Source organism: Elephantulus edwardii, unplaced genomic scaffold (genome assembly GCF_000299155.1).
Source record: "Elephantulus edwardii isolate Elephantulus edwardi_28Jun2011 unplaced genomic scaffold, EleEdw1.0 scaffold00068, whole genome shotgun sequence".
Taxonomy (NCBI): Eukaryota; Metazoa; Chordata; class Mammalia; order Macroscelidea; family Macroscelididae; genus Elephantulus; species Elephantulus edwardii.
In genome coordinates this window covers 1763257-1780086 of record NW_006399818.1, presented here as the reverse complement: position 1 = coordinate 1780086, position 16830 = coordinate 1763257, and the positions used below count along the sequence as shown (strand labels likewise).

The following is a 16830-nucleotide window of genomic DNA, read 5'->3' as shown; positions in this document are numbered from 1 at the left end:
ATGAACGTTTATAGATATTTTGGATTTCCAGTCATTCATTGTTGCCTTTTCCTCCCTGTCTACACCCCCCACCCCAGTTCGCTCTTCTCTTTGAAAAGTAAAAGAAAAATTCTTTCACTGGTATGCAATCCACACCCCCACCACCAAGTATACTCCGATGAGAGAGAAAACAGTTTAAAAGCGATATATGATTCAGTATTATGGTTATGTCAAGAGTCCAGAATGAAGGTAGCAACATATATATTTTTACAGCATATTCTTTCCATTATACTTTCCCTCCATTCATTCATTGTTGCACATTTTCCTCCCTGCCCACCCTGCCCTCCCAGTTCATTTTTCTCTTTGAAGGAAAAAAAAATTTCATTGTTATACAATCCCCCACAGTCCATAGTCCCCTTCAATACGCATTTCTTTTTCTGTAACCTTGTCATGAAAATAATACCTAATCCAATGTTCCTTTTAAACAGTTCTCTCCTTCATCCATTTCACTGCTGTATGTATACATTATTTATCCCCTCTTTTTTTAGGTTCCTCCCAACCCCAATGTTAGTCTGATTTTACAATCTTGCAAATATTTACACCACATTTTTGTCTGTCTTTGACCTTATCTTGCAGACTGTTCTTTTGAAGTAGCATCCTATCATCAACCCTTGTTGAACATTTACAATGAACGTTCACCTCTGTAACTCTGTACCATGACCTTACGAAAGATGTGTATTCTTTAGTAAGTGGTGGTGATGTTGTTGTTAGATACCATCAAGTGGACTACGATTTCATCGGAACAGATCTGAACCTTGTCCTATCCTACACCATCCTCTGAACCCTGTCATGCTCAAGCCTATCATAGTAGTCACTGTGTCAGTCATTTCATTGCAAGTCTTCCTCTCTTTCTCTGACCCTCTACTTATCCCAACATGATTCCTTTTTTCCAAAGACTGGCCCCTCCTAAAAACATCCCCAAAGTATGTGAGATGAAGTGTCACCATCATTGCCCCTAAGGAACTTTCTGGTTGTAATTCCTCCAAAACAGGTTTATTTGTTCTTTTAGCTGTTGTAAAACAAGCAAATGCAGCGTGAGGACAGCCAAATCTGATCCAATAAATAACATCCACAATTCCAAACAAGGTCAAACATGGCCTCCTACCATCCTGTATATACCAACTTCTACCAGCCACTGGCTTTAATATTTGTTGTAAATTGACTCATAGATGTTACTTTACTCACCATTGTGGAATTTATTAAAGAAATAGGTTGGGAAGTGGAAGAGACAAAAAATAACACAAAGTGAAAGTCCACGTTTAGTCCAGCAATGTCAAGCTAGACTAAGAAGAAGATATAATTCCTCAATTAGTTCAAACAGCTTTTCAGTCAATAAAGTGAAAGTCCAGGTTCAGTTCAGAAACACAAGACAATGGCTAGTGAAGTCCTAACACCATAGATATTCATGACTCCTTCCCAAGATTATACTGCTACTATTCTTAGCCGAGGATTTATTAAATATGCCATATCCTGAGATAAACTTAAAAGGCGCAGATCTCTAAATGTCTCTACATTGGCTAGAGTCAGATTAAAAAGAATGTTTCATAGCAGTATAATACAAAATTAAATCATTTATGGTCCTATTATTTGTGAAGAAAATAGTTAAAATGCATAAAGTTGATTAGATTGTTTAAGTGAGTAACTCAAATACTGTATTCAAAACATTTGACTTTAAATTTACGCACAGTAAACTCTGGTGTGTACAGACAGGTCACCATGGAAATTACATCATAAATTACAGAATCCATTTTAAGCTGAAAGGAACTTTGTAGTTTCTAGTCTCTTCACAGATTAGGAAATGGAAACTGTGAGAAGCAAAGGATCTTGACTACAGGCATACATTTACTTAACAGAGTTGGAGTTCAACCTCAACACTGGGTGGACTTACTCTTTTCTCCCCTTAAAAGATGAAACAAACCTCGCCTCTCTGTTTCAGGAATATTGGCTCTGGGAAATAGTATATTTTTATTTATTGTTGTTATTGTTGTGTACTGCGAAGTTGAAACCAACTCCCAGCTGACCTTTTAGCAGATTTTCAGAAGCAGTTGAATTACATAGGAGGAGATTGCCCATCTTTCTCCCACAGAGCAGCTGGTGGATTTGAACTGTGTGCCTTTGGATGGCAGCACAGCTTCTTGTGTGGTTTGGGGGTATACTGAGACTCCTTTCACCATTTACATTTGTTCCTTGGTAGGCCCTAACTAATTACCACAAAGTGGATGGTTTTAAACAACAGAAATCTATTTTCTTACACTTCTGAAGGCTAGAGGTCATCAAGACCATGCTTTCTCCCTGAAGGCTCCAGAGGCGAATGTTTTGTTGCCCCTTCCTAGTCTCTGATGTACCCCAGTAATCCTTAGCATCCCTTGGCTAATAGCTGCCTCACTCCATTCTCTCTGCTTGTCTTCACAGAGTGGCCTCTTGGTGTTTTCTTCCATGAGGACACTAGGCATTGGATTAAGATTCACCCTAAGGCCAGGATGATTTAGTCTTGAGATCTTTAGCTAATTTTATCTACAATGATCCTAAATCTGAAATTCAAAGGACATTATTCAACCCACTATACCATTAAAGATTACATCTAATAAATTATGAAAGGAGTTTCAACTAGGCAAACAAACATAGGGGCAGTTTCATTCTGCCAATGATGGTCGCTGGCTGACTAGCAATGGCCATCAACTTCAATGTTAGCTACTTTCTTCAAGCACGAAATCACCTATGATCAGCCGTCTCTGCTTTTCTTATTTCAGTGCTGGCCATTGAGCTCCTTGCTGCTTGTCAGGGCATTGAATTTCTGCGCCCCCTGAGAACCACCACTCCATTGGAGAAGGTCTATGACCTAGTGCGCTCTGTTGTAAGGTAAAGTCAAACACAGGCCTGGAACTAGAGCATTTCAGACCTGTGAACCTGGCAGTGGTTAATGTTTGGCTGGTCTGCTTCTTCTCCAGACCCTGGATAAAAGACCGATTCATGGCCCCAGACATTGAGGCAGCACATCGGCTGCTGGTAGACCAGAAGGCAAGTTGGCTAAGTGACCAATTTCTTCTTTTTTTTTTTTATGGAGTTGGGAAGTCAAACTGGGAGGGAGGAATGGGGAGCTACTGTCTTGGTCTTGCTGTTCCTTGTAAAGTAAACAAAAAGCTAGTCATGCAGCTTGCAAGGTCACTAAGAAACCTTTTCGTAAATTCATAAATGTCCTAGATTCCACCCAAATATTGAATATTTAAGGACTAGAAGGAACAATTGATTTTTAATGAGGGTTTGGGCCAAATATCATAAGGAGAAAATGAACAAAAGGTTCCTCTATCTCCTTCCAAAGAATGAAAGAGAACATTTTCCTTCCAAAGTATTTTCTTGTCTTGCTATCATAACCACACCAGCAGCTCTAATTACCTGGACCTGACTGGACAACACTCTTGCAGATTTTTGCCTTATTTAGTGCTTTGATGTGTGCCTGTCTCTATCACAACGGATAGGACATGTTGATATTGTTGTTGTGTAGAGTCTGAACCGACCCATCCTGACCCTGCAGCTGGTTTTCAGAGGTAGTTAATCACACGGGAGTTGACTGCCCATATTTTTCCTTCAGAGTAATTCAATGTGTGGGACATAAGTTCTCCTAACTCATTTCTTTTGGCTTTGTTGACCATAGACTTGGCTGATGGGTACAGATCGTAGCAGTTTGCTTTGTTGATGAGCACAAAGGTTAAGTCTTGGCTTAACCTTTTAAACTGAAAGGTCGATAGGTCAAATCTACACAGAGTGTCTAGGGCAAAAGTTCTCTTCATCTACTTCTGAAAAAACAGCATCTAAAAACTCCATGGGCTCAAGTGTCACTCTGAAGTACAAGTGAGTCAGAAGTGACTCATAACAACTACCAACAATATACATATACCAAAACAACTCATGCGTACTGTTGAGAGGTGCATTGAGTCGACTGCAACTCATAACGATCTTAAGTGCAACACAGTGAAGTGCTGTCAAATCCTGTGCCATCTTCACAACTTCTGCTCTGCCTAATCCATGGTTGCAGTCACTGAGTCAGCCCCATACCATTGAGGGCTTCTCTTCCTCTCCCTCACTGACTTTTCCAAGCATGATGTCCTTTTCCAAAACTGTCTGGCCCTTTCTCACACCATTCCCAGAATACGTGACACAGAGTCCCACCACCTTTGCTTCTAAGGAGCACACTGGCTGCACTTCTTCAAACACAGATTTGCTTGCCTTTGGGCAGCCTTTAGTATGTTCAGTGGTCTTTGCCAACACCACAACTGCTCAAAGCCATCAATTTTTCTTCGATTTCAAACATGAAACTCTGGTAACATGATCCATAGGGAGTTGTGTTGCTAACTCTAAGGTTAGGTCTCTGGTGGTTCAAATCTACAAGTGACTTTGAGGTAGAAAGACAGACAACCTCCTCCTGTATGATTTATATAATAGAGAGTCTGACTTGATGGCACTGAGTTTTAGATAAAGATGTTTTAAGTTCTCTAAGCCTTTTGCTATACTGTTTCCTAGTATCATTCAATTCCTTTGGTATCATTGCCCTGTACTTGGAAATGATTTCCTCTTTGATCTTCTTACATGTCACTTCAAAACCTTCTCTGCATACCCCAAGGGAAAGCATCTTATCTGGGGCCAGTTTTGGTGGTGGGAGAGAAACGTGTGAAAGGTTGGCCTTTGAAAGAACAAATTCAGGGCCAGTCGGTCTGTGGTGGCTGTTAGATGCTTAGGAGTCAGTTCTGATTAGTGGTGATTTCCCATGTGGAGAGTAGAACCTGAACAGGCCTTTCATTCACAAGGTCACTATGAGTCCTCTATGACTTGACAGCACTTAACAACAACAGAGTAGAACCAGGCTCCTTAGAGTGTTCAAAGCTGTGACCCCAAATATCTAACCACAACTGAATGGATTGAGGAATTGTGGTACATTCACACATTGAAATACAATGCAGCAATCAGGAGCAACAACTTTGAAAAATATTATATAACTTGGGAGAGACTGGAGAGCATTATATTGAATTAACTCAGTCTCATAAGGACAAATATTGCAGAAGACCATTGCTGTAAAAGTAGAACAATAACTAGTAAAACATGTATGGGGACCTAAGGGGTTAAGGGCTGGGGGGAGATTCACGAGAATGAGCAGGGGCGAAACCACAGGATTTCACAATTTGGTGGGTGGAAGGAGGGGATAAAAGAAATGAGAAAGATCTGGCAGGGACCTGAAAAGACAGAGTAATGATGGGCATTGCCCAATGGTGATTAATTTTATAAAACATAATTCATGGGAATGCTTGTATGAAACAATATGAATTAAGGATAGTGTTGAACAGTGTATCGAACATTGTAGGCAAGCCAATATAAAATAAAAACAGGAGGGAAAAAAGGCTGTGACCTTTCAGCAGCAGGTCTTCATGCCTGTCTTCTGAAAACCCTCAGGGTTGGTCCAAACTGCCAATTGTCAGGTGGTTATTGAGTGTTTGCACCATTCAGGGATACCAAATTTGGGTTAAGGGCTGAGATCCTGTCCCAGTTGATGTTGATGTTGCTGCTACTGGTCTACTGGCCAAATTTTGATAGCAGAGATGTAAGGATGGAGACAGGACTTTGAACTGGTATACATAAGAGTCACCTAGGGTCTAGCAGAATCACCTGGCAATGTAGATGTTAATACGGATTCTGATTCAGTGTATCTGGGGTGAAAAATGCAAAGTCTCAGCAGAGGGGCAAACCAAAATGAGCCCATTTGAAAGACCAGAGAAAAAAAGGTTCTAAACAAAGAGGGAACTCAATCGACTGTTTTGTATCATTCAAAGATTGTTGTTGTTAGGTGCTATCAAGTTGACTACAACTCCAAGAACCTACAAACAACATACTTGCCTTTGCACTGTCTGTACCATTTTCAAAAGCTCTGATATGTTCAAGCCTGTTGTCACAGTCACTATGTCAATTCATCTTGTTGAGGATATTTTTTTCCTTCTCTAACCCTCCACCTGTCCCAGCAGGACTTGTTTTTCCAAGAACTGGCCCTTCCTGACTACATGCCTAAAATATATGGGATGAAGTTTCACCATCCTTAGCTCTAGGGAGCACCTTTGTTGCATTTTCAAGACAAACTTGTTCGTTCTTTTGACAGTCCAAGGAATATTCAATACTCTTCTCCAGCATTCTCCAGCTTTTAGATGCATAGGAAGCAAGTGCAAAATACCATGGCTTGAATCAGGTGCACCGTAGTCTTTAAACTAGCATCATTGCTCTTTAACATTTTGTAGCAGTTCTTAAAAGCAGATTTTCTCATAACAACATTTCTTTTGATTTCTTGCCTCCAGTTACCACTGGTGTTGATTGTAGATCTACAGAACATAAGGCATTCTTTTACTCCCATTCAGAGAAAAGAATATATTTCTAAGCAAGAAGGAAACCCAGTAAACTGCCTTTTATCATTTTAGCCTCCAGAATATACAGCTTGGGCAATTTTCTTAACTATTTCATAGTTCTCTAGGTTTATTTCTTGGTTTATTCTTTGCTTGCTTATTTTGGTGTTTTGGAGGACAGAATAGCTGAAACTCATCAGAATAACATTTAGAAAAATTTTGGGCTTTGTATTTTAAATCCATTGAGGTGAGCAAAGACTAACTGGCACAGTCATGTGCCAAGTGACTTAAAAGCAAGCAAACAGCTGCTATGTATTTAGTGAGGTATAACTAAAGCATCGTCTTCAGGTAGAGCTGATGTTTAATGTCACATGAAAACAATATCACCAACATTCCAATCTTGTTCTATTCTTGCTTCTCAGGTCTGGGAAGTAGCCGCACCGTACATTGAAAAATACAGAATGGAGCATCTTCCAGAATCAAGACCCATTTCTCCTACAGCATTTTCCTTGCAATCCCTGCGTAAGAATTCCACCAAACTCCCAGAGTCTGAAGACCTTTAATTGGTTTTGTCACGGAGGAGCAAAGCAGATGACATCTACAGCAGTATTAAGCTGAGGGCGACCAGAGAACTTGCCCACATATATCAATCTATTATGTAATTCTGTTTTCTCAAAACCTGCTTTGATAACACTATTACAGTTGTTCAATTCAGCATCATGGTTTTACTGGCCCAATCCAAAATTCATCAAGTATTTTCAGATTTTAACAGTTTCCTTCTTTGTTTATATCAACTGGACCTTACTTTTAAAAGGGAGAAGTGTAACCACAAGTTGCCTGTGTCTTTTCTGCTCTAAGCACTAAATGAACTGATATCTGGAAACCAGCACGCAGCATTCTTTAAAAAAAATAAAAATAGACTTTTATGAACCGTGTTTTCATTTAACAAGTTCTCCACTTGTTAACTTTCTTTTGCTGATTGTGCTGTCATGTGTATATGAAAAATTCCCTTAAGATGCTTTCACAAATAACCATATTTAAGTCCTTGTTTCTCCTTAGCCTGTTCTTTGTATGCATTCCAGTACAAATTCCAGTCAAGAGGTCTTAGCAATTACCTCACAAGGTGGTAAAAATCAGCGAGAAGCTGTAGGTAGAAAGAAGTTAGGATGGATAGCTCATTACCAGCAAGTTAGAACCAACTCATAGCTGGCCCTCCAGTGGGTTTCCAAAGCTGTAAATCGCATGAGATTGCTCATCTTTTTTCCCGAGAGCTCTTGATGGATCTAAGCTGGTAGCAAGAAGTTAGCAGTACAACTTCCCATGGGCTAGGCTGCCAGAGCTGTCTCAGACAGGATAGAAGGGGTGTTATTTGGGTAACTCTTGAAGTATATATTGCATATTTTTCCAAATATCGCTGCAATGAAAATGGGTTCATATGCTTAAACTGGGTTTGAGTTCGGCCATGTGTTAGTACTCTGGTGGCCTAATGGATAAAGGAGTTTGAATCTACCGGTTGCTCTGCAGGAGAAGGAAGAGTAATCTTCTCCCACACAATTTATAACCTCTTAAAATCCACTTGAGAGTCAGGTATGAGTCAGTTCTGACTCAATGGTGTTGAGTTGTTTAGTTCATATTCTATTCTTGTGATAATCCTGTGAGAAGCCTCTCATTTTATGTATGAGAAAGCTGATGTTCAAAAGAGCCAGCCCCTTACCTGTAATGGTTATCATTAAAGGAAAACTCTTTTCACAATGGTCAAATGGAGCCCTACTGACCCAATTTGTTTTGTTTTCCCTCAAGAAGTTAAGGAGCTTTACCAATCCCTCCCTCCACCCATCAAATTGTGCGACCCCACGTTTAAGCACCACCTGCCCACCTACCCCCAGATCCTTGTAGATGCTCTACAATAATGATCCTATACAGTATTTGTCTTTATAACACTGAGTTAGTTCACTTAGCACAATGCTTTCCAGTCCCTCCCATGTTAGGTAGTAATTTACAAAATTTTGTATGTAAACCAGTATGACATAAAATAAAAAAAGATATTAAGGACCAGTGGGAAGGCTTAAGAGGAATGTCCTTGGTAAGGACGGGTTGGGTGACCTGGCTTCCTGCAGCTCATTCAACCATGCTCAAGGCTCTCCAACAGGAGGTTGAACCCAGAGGTCTGCACACTGTGGCCAACGAAAGAGAGGACACACATACACGCCAGCCAGCCTGCGTAGCTGCTGACACCCAAATGTGTCCAACGGCACATTTCACAATCGCTTTTCACTCATTAGACTGCAACATGTCCACAGGAAAGAAGAAGACAAGCGAAAACTGCCAACAGCAATTCAGTCAACAAAAATGTGCTAAAGAGCCTGTTTGCCTAAAAATTGGCCTTAGTGCCATTTACTAAAATGTCAACACACAAATGGACCTTTTCCATCATTACCCATGAGCTATGGTTTACCTGGCAAACCCTCACAGTCCATTGGCTGCTTTTCACTCCTGTTTGAGGAGTGTTGGGTCAACCAGTTCCTATCTCAGGTCCCCTGGACCACGATGGCACACAACCACTGAATTGTCTCTAAGACTCTGTAGTAACTGGGGTTGTTTTCAAGAGAACTTCAAGGTGGAAATGGACAAAACTGAGTCTGAGTTGTCTACTGTCATCCTTTCTAGATTTTCAGAATGAGGTCTTAACTCTTTTTCACTCACTCTCATTGCTGTTGAGTTAGTTCTAACTCTTAGCTGACAGCCACCCCACCCCTCAACTGGATTTCCATGGTTACTGATTGCCAAGGAGAGGATTCCCCATCTTTATCTCCAGTAGCTGCCGTTCCTTTGGGACCAGAGCTCCCTTTTGAAGGAAAGGCTATTCTAAGTCCTCTTTGCGGTTGTTGTCAGATGCCAGCAAGCCAACTATGACATATAACAATGCTGTGAATGGTATATCTGAGCCTCGCCCTATTCTGCACGATAACTTCAGTTCACTAATTTTCTAAAGGGTTCTATCCACGTGTTAAAACTCAAGAAAATGAAATTAACTCAATGTGTTTTGTTTCTCATTCCTATTGAACTGCAGCCTAGCAACTGGAGAAAATTCATGTCCACTCAGAAATAGGCCTGCTGGTGGTTTTTAGGTGCCCTTGAACAAATTTTGACCCATTGTGACCCATTGTGACAGTGTAGAACTGTGACACAGGGTCTTCTAGGTTACAGTAGATCTCTGCTGGAGTAGAGCACCAGGTCTTCTCCTGTGGAGCATCTGTGTGGGTATGAATTGCCAAATTTAGGGTTAGCAGTCTTAACTGTTGCACCACCAGAGCTCCCTTCAGCGGAAATCTTGGCCCCTTCACCTAATGATTCACACAAGAAAATACTTTGGTTGTGATTTGGGTCAAGGATATATGTGTTGGTAACTTTCGAGAGAGTGGTTTCTTTCCTGAAAGACACCGAATCCAGCTTTCTGCTTCACTCCTGCTTGACCTCAGTGAGGAACAGAGAGCATTAATGGTTGTTGATAGCCAGCCAGACTGAGGGGCAAAACCAGCCATAGGGTGACTCAATGCTGGATGACAGAGCAGAGGGAAGGAGGGAGTGAACTTGGATCTTCAACATTATTGAGCTGCAGGATAAAGCAGTCTTGAAACCTGCACTATTCCTCAGTTTTCAATGATTAAATAATAAATTCCTGATTTTTAAAGTAAATTTTAGTCAGGTTTTGATGCTTCCATCCATTTACATACTTCCTAACACATTCACTGCCTTAGTTACTTAGAGCTGTTATAAAGAAAAATACCACAAGAACAAGAATTTATTCTCTGACGAATTCTTTTTGGAAGAACTTAACTGCATTGGTTGTGGAGGAGGGTCCTTTCTTGGCATTTTCAGCTTCTAGTAGCTACAAGTGTTCCTGGGCTTGTAGATTCAACATGTGCTGGTTGTTCTCCACTGTGCGTGTAGTTTCTGTTTCTATTCTGCTCTTTTACATAAAACACCACAAGAACGTGATTAGTACCATTTTACTCTCAACAAGATGCGTTGACACAATGACTGTAATAATGGGCTCCAGGATGGCAGAGGCAGTGAGGATGGTGCAGGATCTGTTGTTCACAGATTAACTTTGAGTCGTAGTTGACACTATGGTATCGAACAATTCTGGTATCGACTCAACAACTACAGACTTTAAGGAGCTCTGATGGTACAGTGGTCAAGTTCTCAGTCACTAACTAAAGATCAGTGGTTTGAACCTACCAGCTGTTCTACTAGAAAAAGACATGGCAGTCTGTATTTGTAAAGATCTACAGCCTTGGAAACTGTATGGGATTCTGTTCTGTTCTGTTCTCTTCTATAGGGTCACGATAAGCTGGAATTGACCCAAACAGCAATAGATTGTTTTTTCCTGGTTGGCTTTTTAAGAAAAACAAAACTCTGATATGGCCTCATTACATCCACATCCCTAATTTCAAACATATTCCTGTTCATAAGAACAAGGGTTGGGAAGTCCATATGTGTTATTTGAAGGGCACAATTCAATCCATAACGGCTACAATGAATGTATGAGATTCAGGACTGTGATGAACAAAGAATACATCTAGTTCTGTGTTCCAGGATTCATCATCTAGATGGGACAAAACAATAGTCATCTTTGTACCAAACGAGTGGGCTTGAGGGAGGAAGAACAATGGTGGAATCTTTGGATCATCAGAGAGGCCTCTTAGAAGTACCTAAGCTGGATGTTGAATTGTAGGAGTCAAAGAGAAAAAAAGGAGAAACAGAAGCTAAATTTCAATATCAGAAGACAGTTATGTGAGGAAATAATTTCCATGTTGGTCACTTTCATTGAACAAAGGGTGAGCAAGAAAGCCCTCCCATTGTTCTCACAATTTACCCCAGACACTGAGCCAGAGAATTAAACAACCAAAGACGATAGAAATATATAGAGGTGTTTTAGGAAGCCTGTGAAATAAATAGGAGCCAGATCACAGAGTATGTCATACCCTGCTGGTAGTACAGCTGTTTTTAGCTGCCATTAAGTCAAGTCCAACCAGTGGAGACATTAATATATAACAGAACAAAACCTTGCCTAGTCCTATGCCATCTTCACAATTGTTGGTATGTTTGAACTCACTATGGCAGTGATACAATAGGGAAAGAAATCTCCCCCAGCACAGAATACCTCTGAGAGCTTCAAGGTGTATGAGTAGGACAAAAGATTGCTGTGGCGGTGTGGCTCAATGGCAGATTGTGTCATCTGGGTATCCACTGCCTGTAATAGTGTCCATAGAATCACTTGAGAAACACAAAGTCTCATCTTTTGAAATAAGGGCCCCCTCTCCAGAGGTTGGCTTTGACTTTATCCTTCCACTGGTTACCAATATAAAGACCAAGAAGCTCATGCAATAGAGAAAAATGTGACAAAATGAATTTAAACCAGAAAATGACTGTTTTATCAAGAATATATCTTTGTTTAAGAAAATCAACTTTTGATCTCACTGGCATGGTTCTATTCATTAATGCCAGTCTTACTGGCCATTGACTCAGCTTAAAATCAGAATTTCAGAAAGGGAGAGAATTAACCTCTACATCTGATAGGTTATCTCTGTATTTGAGAGTTTTAGATGAAATGAAAGGCCGGATGTCTCAAATTCAAGTTCCCATCAGCATGCCATGTTAATTTGCTTATCTCCTACAAGACCTGAAATGTACATTCTCAATTCAATGAAGGCAGAAAAATTGATTCTGAAGGAGTGTAAATCATAACTATTACAATGGTTTCTGGCCCTCCGGTGTTCAACCTAAGTCAACAAAATATCACTCCTTACTTAAAATATTAATTAAAGCTTCATTAATAAAATAAAGTTACATTTCTAGTTTCTCCTCAAAGGGCATATTTTTTAAAAGATTGAGAAACAGTGATCTAATATAATGTAGCGCACACAAAAAAGATTTTTTCCATTATACTATGTCATTTAAAAACTTTCTAACTGATCTTTTAAGCGTTTGATACTTCCTATTCCATTCCATCCTGTGGAAAGAAAAATCTATTTCCTCTATCAAAGGGCCTGTTCTGAATTCATTTGCACAACAAATATTCAAGGGCTTACTATCTACAATGAGGTACATTATTGGGTTGGTAGTAGAATTCTCACATTCCATACAAGGGGATCTGGTGAGATTCTCAGCCAATATTTCATATGTAGTCACCATATATATGTCAGTAGAGGTTTGCATGTCACTGTGATGCAGAGCAACTTTAAGCAGAGCTTGTACACCTTAATTTAAGGTGAACTCGAAGAAAGAACTGGCAGTCTACTGGTACAGTGAAAATCCCATCATTCACAATGGTTCAACCCCTAACCAGTTATGAGGACAGCACAAGACCATTGTAGTGTCAAGGGTTTATTGTTGAAAATGGCTTTCTTAGCCATTCATTTTGACTTTGCCACGTGACTGGGCAGGATCATTCAAACAGTGTGTTAGTCTATCCTCAAGGGAATTGACTAGTCTTGTCATTCTACTAAGTTTAAATTGAGCTGATCCAGTGACAGAAGTTTGGGAATCTCAATAGTTACAAAGAAGAGGAAGTAGGGAATGCAGCATGCATTGTTTGAAACCAGAGATTCCTATAGCAGCCAGACCAGACATGAGACATGAGACAGAGCAGATTTTGAACTGCTGCTCAATGAAGCCAAGGACAGAGGACCTCCTCATGCTTGCTCGAGAACTGAGGGAAGATGCCTTAACTAGCAGGACTAAGGAAGCATTGTAACACTGACCTAAGTTGTGAAGCTGAAAGTGATAGGGCCTGCAGCCACACTTCAAAAGATGTCTGCACTGAAGGGTTGTATCCCACTGCCAACCTGAATTATATAGCCTGTTAACCTTCTCTGATAAACCCCATAACCAACAGTATGGCTATGTGAAGTCTGTGTGATCACTGCAATTGATTTCAGACCTAGAAGAGTAGTAAGACTGGCGGTGTAATTAGTACAGGTCAGTGCAGCAGGAATGTGGGAAACCATGTATTACCTGTCAGGAATTAGTTTTGTGCTATGGATGTTGTTGATGGGGTTTGCAGAGCTAGTATAGGTCACACTTGGCCATCCCCATGCTGCCTGCTCTCATTTTACAAAAGTAATGTTTTTTCCCATTTATGTAAGATTGCTATGAGGCTCATTTGATGGAAGTCAGCAAAAGGACAGCAGCAAGGCCTGTAAAAACTATTGTTGTTATGTGTCGACAGCTTCAGTTTGTTTGGCTCTACAATCAACGCTCTTGGTATCAGCAGCCAGGAAGTGAAAAGACAAATGCATTGGGAAAGTCTGCTGTCAGAGACCTCTCTGGAGTACTGAAGAGCAACGATGTCAGTCTGCGGACTATGGTTTGCCTGATACAGGCCATGGTCATTGTGATCACTTGCTATGCATCAGACAGCTGGAAAATGACTAGGGATGATAGAAGGAGAGTCGATGCCTTTGAGCTGTGGTGCTGGAGAAGAGTATTGAATATACCGTGGACTGCTAGAAGAACAAACAAGTTCATCCTGGAAAGAGTGATGCTAGGATGCTCCTTGCAGGCAAGGATTCTGAAGCTCCATCTGACATACTTTGGACATGTTGCAATGTGGGATCATTCTTTGGAGAGGGACATTATGCTTGGGAAAGGGGAGGGATAGAGCAGGAGAGGAAGACCCTGGGGATAGGCGTGTCAAAGACAATAAGATTGGCAAGGGATAGAACAGGGTTTAAGGCTGTTGTACATAGGGCCTCTATGAGTTGCAGGCGACTCGATGGCACATAACTAAGGCAGTTTTTAATGAGTACATCCTCTGCTTTCTATCACATCAGACCTGCACATAACATGTTAGTGAAAATGTCTCCTAGAAGAAAAAACACAGTGCACTTCACCTCCTTAGACCTCTGTGATTTGGGTTTCCCAACAGACATCACATTAATTGGTAACTCATGCTCCAGGTTGATTAGGTAATTGGTTAGAGGGAAGCATCACCCAGCACACTCCCAAATTCCACTCCTTGTGACTCTTGTACCAAGCACATGAAGGACTGAGGGCCAGAAGACGTCTGCTACCAGTACTGTGTGCATGTTACCCGTCACCTTCCTCATAACAAGGGTGTCTTGATTTGACTTATCATCTGATAAAGTGAAGCCTCAGTGATACAAACTTTATAAATCTGGAATTGGTGATCATTCACATAGTTAATATTTTACATCTCAAACCATTTCTTCATAAATAAGGCAAAGTGAAATCATAGTTGAGATCTTAAATATAATGATTAAGACCATTAAAAACATTTCACATAAAATTCATAAGCTATAGAAACAACCATGTATGTAAACAATCATCCATTCTTCACAAATGTTTAATAGGTGCAGTGGCTACCCTTGACTCTAATAGACACTGTTACTGATCTCCTCACCAGGTGGTGCAGAAACAGTAACAGCAGTAATTAGTACATATTTATTGAGAATTATAATGTTATTTTTATTTGTCAACTCAAGAATCAAACCTTAAAGCCAACATCAAAGAGGTCATGTAATTGTATTTGGTTAAGGTGCATCCATTTCCAGCAGGCTAGTATACTTGTATATAAAATGACAAATCTCAAACCTGGCGAAACTTCATTAGAAAAGGTAACACATCTTCCCTCGAAGAGCTATTAATTAATTAAAAAGGCATCTAGAAAGTCAAACTAGAGGAGGAGAAGCAGGAAGTGCTTTTTAGCTATTACAGACAGCCTAACACCAGTTCCAGTCCTGCTCCACAGGCTATTCAAGGACTAGTTTTTCAGAAGTAGATTGTCAGGTGTATCAGGGTAGATAGACTTCATCCTCCAAATTTCTGGTGAACAGCTGAAGCAGTAACCATTTGTACTAACCAATAACTCCATACACTTCGTTTAGCTTACTTTGGGGTATATTCCTTGAATTTCATTAATATTCCAATGTTCACTAACTGTAGATTAACAAAATTTTAAAAGCAAAAACAAAAGGGAGATTTCAAGCCATGTTTATCTATTTCCCTTGACAAAGGCATCTTTGTTATTCCTTATAGTAGTCATCAGAGTATTTGTAACAAGTCTTTGTGAAATAAATTGATGTTTACAGATTATCTTCATAGTAAGCTTACATGCATAAATGTTCAGATATATTTGGTTCACTATAATGAATTAATCTTGGTGTTTTGAGCTGATCAGCAAAAATTAAAATCTAATTAAGTGTTAGTGACAAAATTCTGATAAGCTACTATTTTAACTCTTAATATAACTTATTGCTTATTTAATTATAGTCAGAGTCTTCTCTTCTCATATTTATAATTTTTTATAGATTATTTTTCCTTTAGCTATAACATAGTCAATTATTTCATGATGACCTCCAAACTGGTAAATCAAATGTTCCCATCTAGAAAGAAATGAAAACCAAAATCAATATACACAAGTCAAATTATTAATAGATACAAACTGAAAAACACACGCTTCAAAACTTTCTTAGTCATTAGTATTTACAGACTTTGTGAAAACAGAAAATAATTAACTGATCAATGGTAAGTCAAACATTTCTTAGTAATATACATTATATTAAAATATCCAATTATCTACAATGCATAAATTGTAATATCAGTAGAGTGTTCAATAGAGAGAGTGGTTTGGGTCTATGAGAGTATAATGAAGGACCTGCTCTTGTTTTCTTTCTTTTTTTTTCTCTCTTGTTTTCTCAAAACAAGAGGTCTAAGAATTATGCTTTATTCACTAGTGTCAAAGAGCTTTAGTATTTAGAGATTCTGGAACAATCAAGACCCAAACTGTCACATCAGAGGACCTTGAGGTAGCAGACTATGGGTAAGCATTAAGAAACCAGAACACTCTTAGGTGGTGATCTGAGTCTGGAATAAAAGCTGGGGCAACACAAGTTAAACCCCCCGTCTTAAGGAGGCATCATTATTCTGGATGAAATAACTATATGCTTTTCCTCTCTCTCCCCTCCCCTCCCCTTCTCAAAGTGCCAACCACAATCTTTCACAGTTACTAAAAAGTGAGAATTTTAAAAAAAAACAACAACAACAGAACAGAATGCATATTGCCAGATATAGTTTGGCTGAAGACAAACTATTGGAATTCAATATGTATGAAAAGCCAAAAAGGCCAAAAAGTTAAAACCAAAGCAATAAGGCAGATCTGAGACACACATGGCCCAAAGCAAGCACAGTGAGCCAGAAACCAAGTGGAAAAACAGTAACTCATGCCAGAGGGCATAACAAGTGCAAAGTCTAGGTAAACAGGGCAGGAACCTGGAGATATATGAATGGTGTAAGACGGATTAAAAGACCTGAAAACGAATGGGTAGAGAAGCTGTGGTATATTCTCACAATGGAATACTATGCTGCATTGAAAAACAAGGAACTCATG

General features: G+C 39.7%; 2 protein-coding genes across 2 annotated transcripts in view; one reads left to right on the top strand and one right to left on the bottom strand.

Annotated features, from left to right (window-relative positions):
• Positions 1-7103, top strand: part of HAL (histidine ammonia-lyase) — a 41990-nt gene extending 34887 nt beyond the window's left edge. The window contains exons 18-20 of the mRNA XM_006888493.1: positions 2790-2898; positions 2988-3057; positions 6839-7103. Of these exons, the coding sequence (XP_006888555.1) occupies positions 2790-2898; positions 2988-3057; positions 6839-6979 (320 nt within the window). The 3' untranslated portion in view covers positions 6980-7103. The remainder of the gene's footprint in view (positions 1-2789; positions 2899-2987; positions 3058-6838) is intronic.
• Positions 7104-15735: 8632 nt separating this feature from the next.
• AMDHD1 (amidohydrolase domain containing 1) overlaps positions 15736-16830 on the bottom strand; it is a 22321-nt gene continuing 21226 nt past the window's right edge. The window contains exon 9 of the mRNA XM_006888567.1: positions 15736-15826. Within this exon, the coding sequence (XP_006888629.1) occupies positions 15736-15826 (91 nt within the window). The remainder of the gene's footprint in view (positions 15827-16830) is intronic.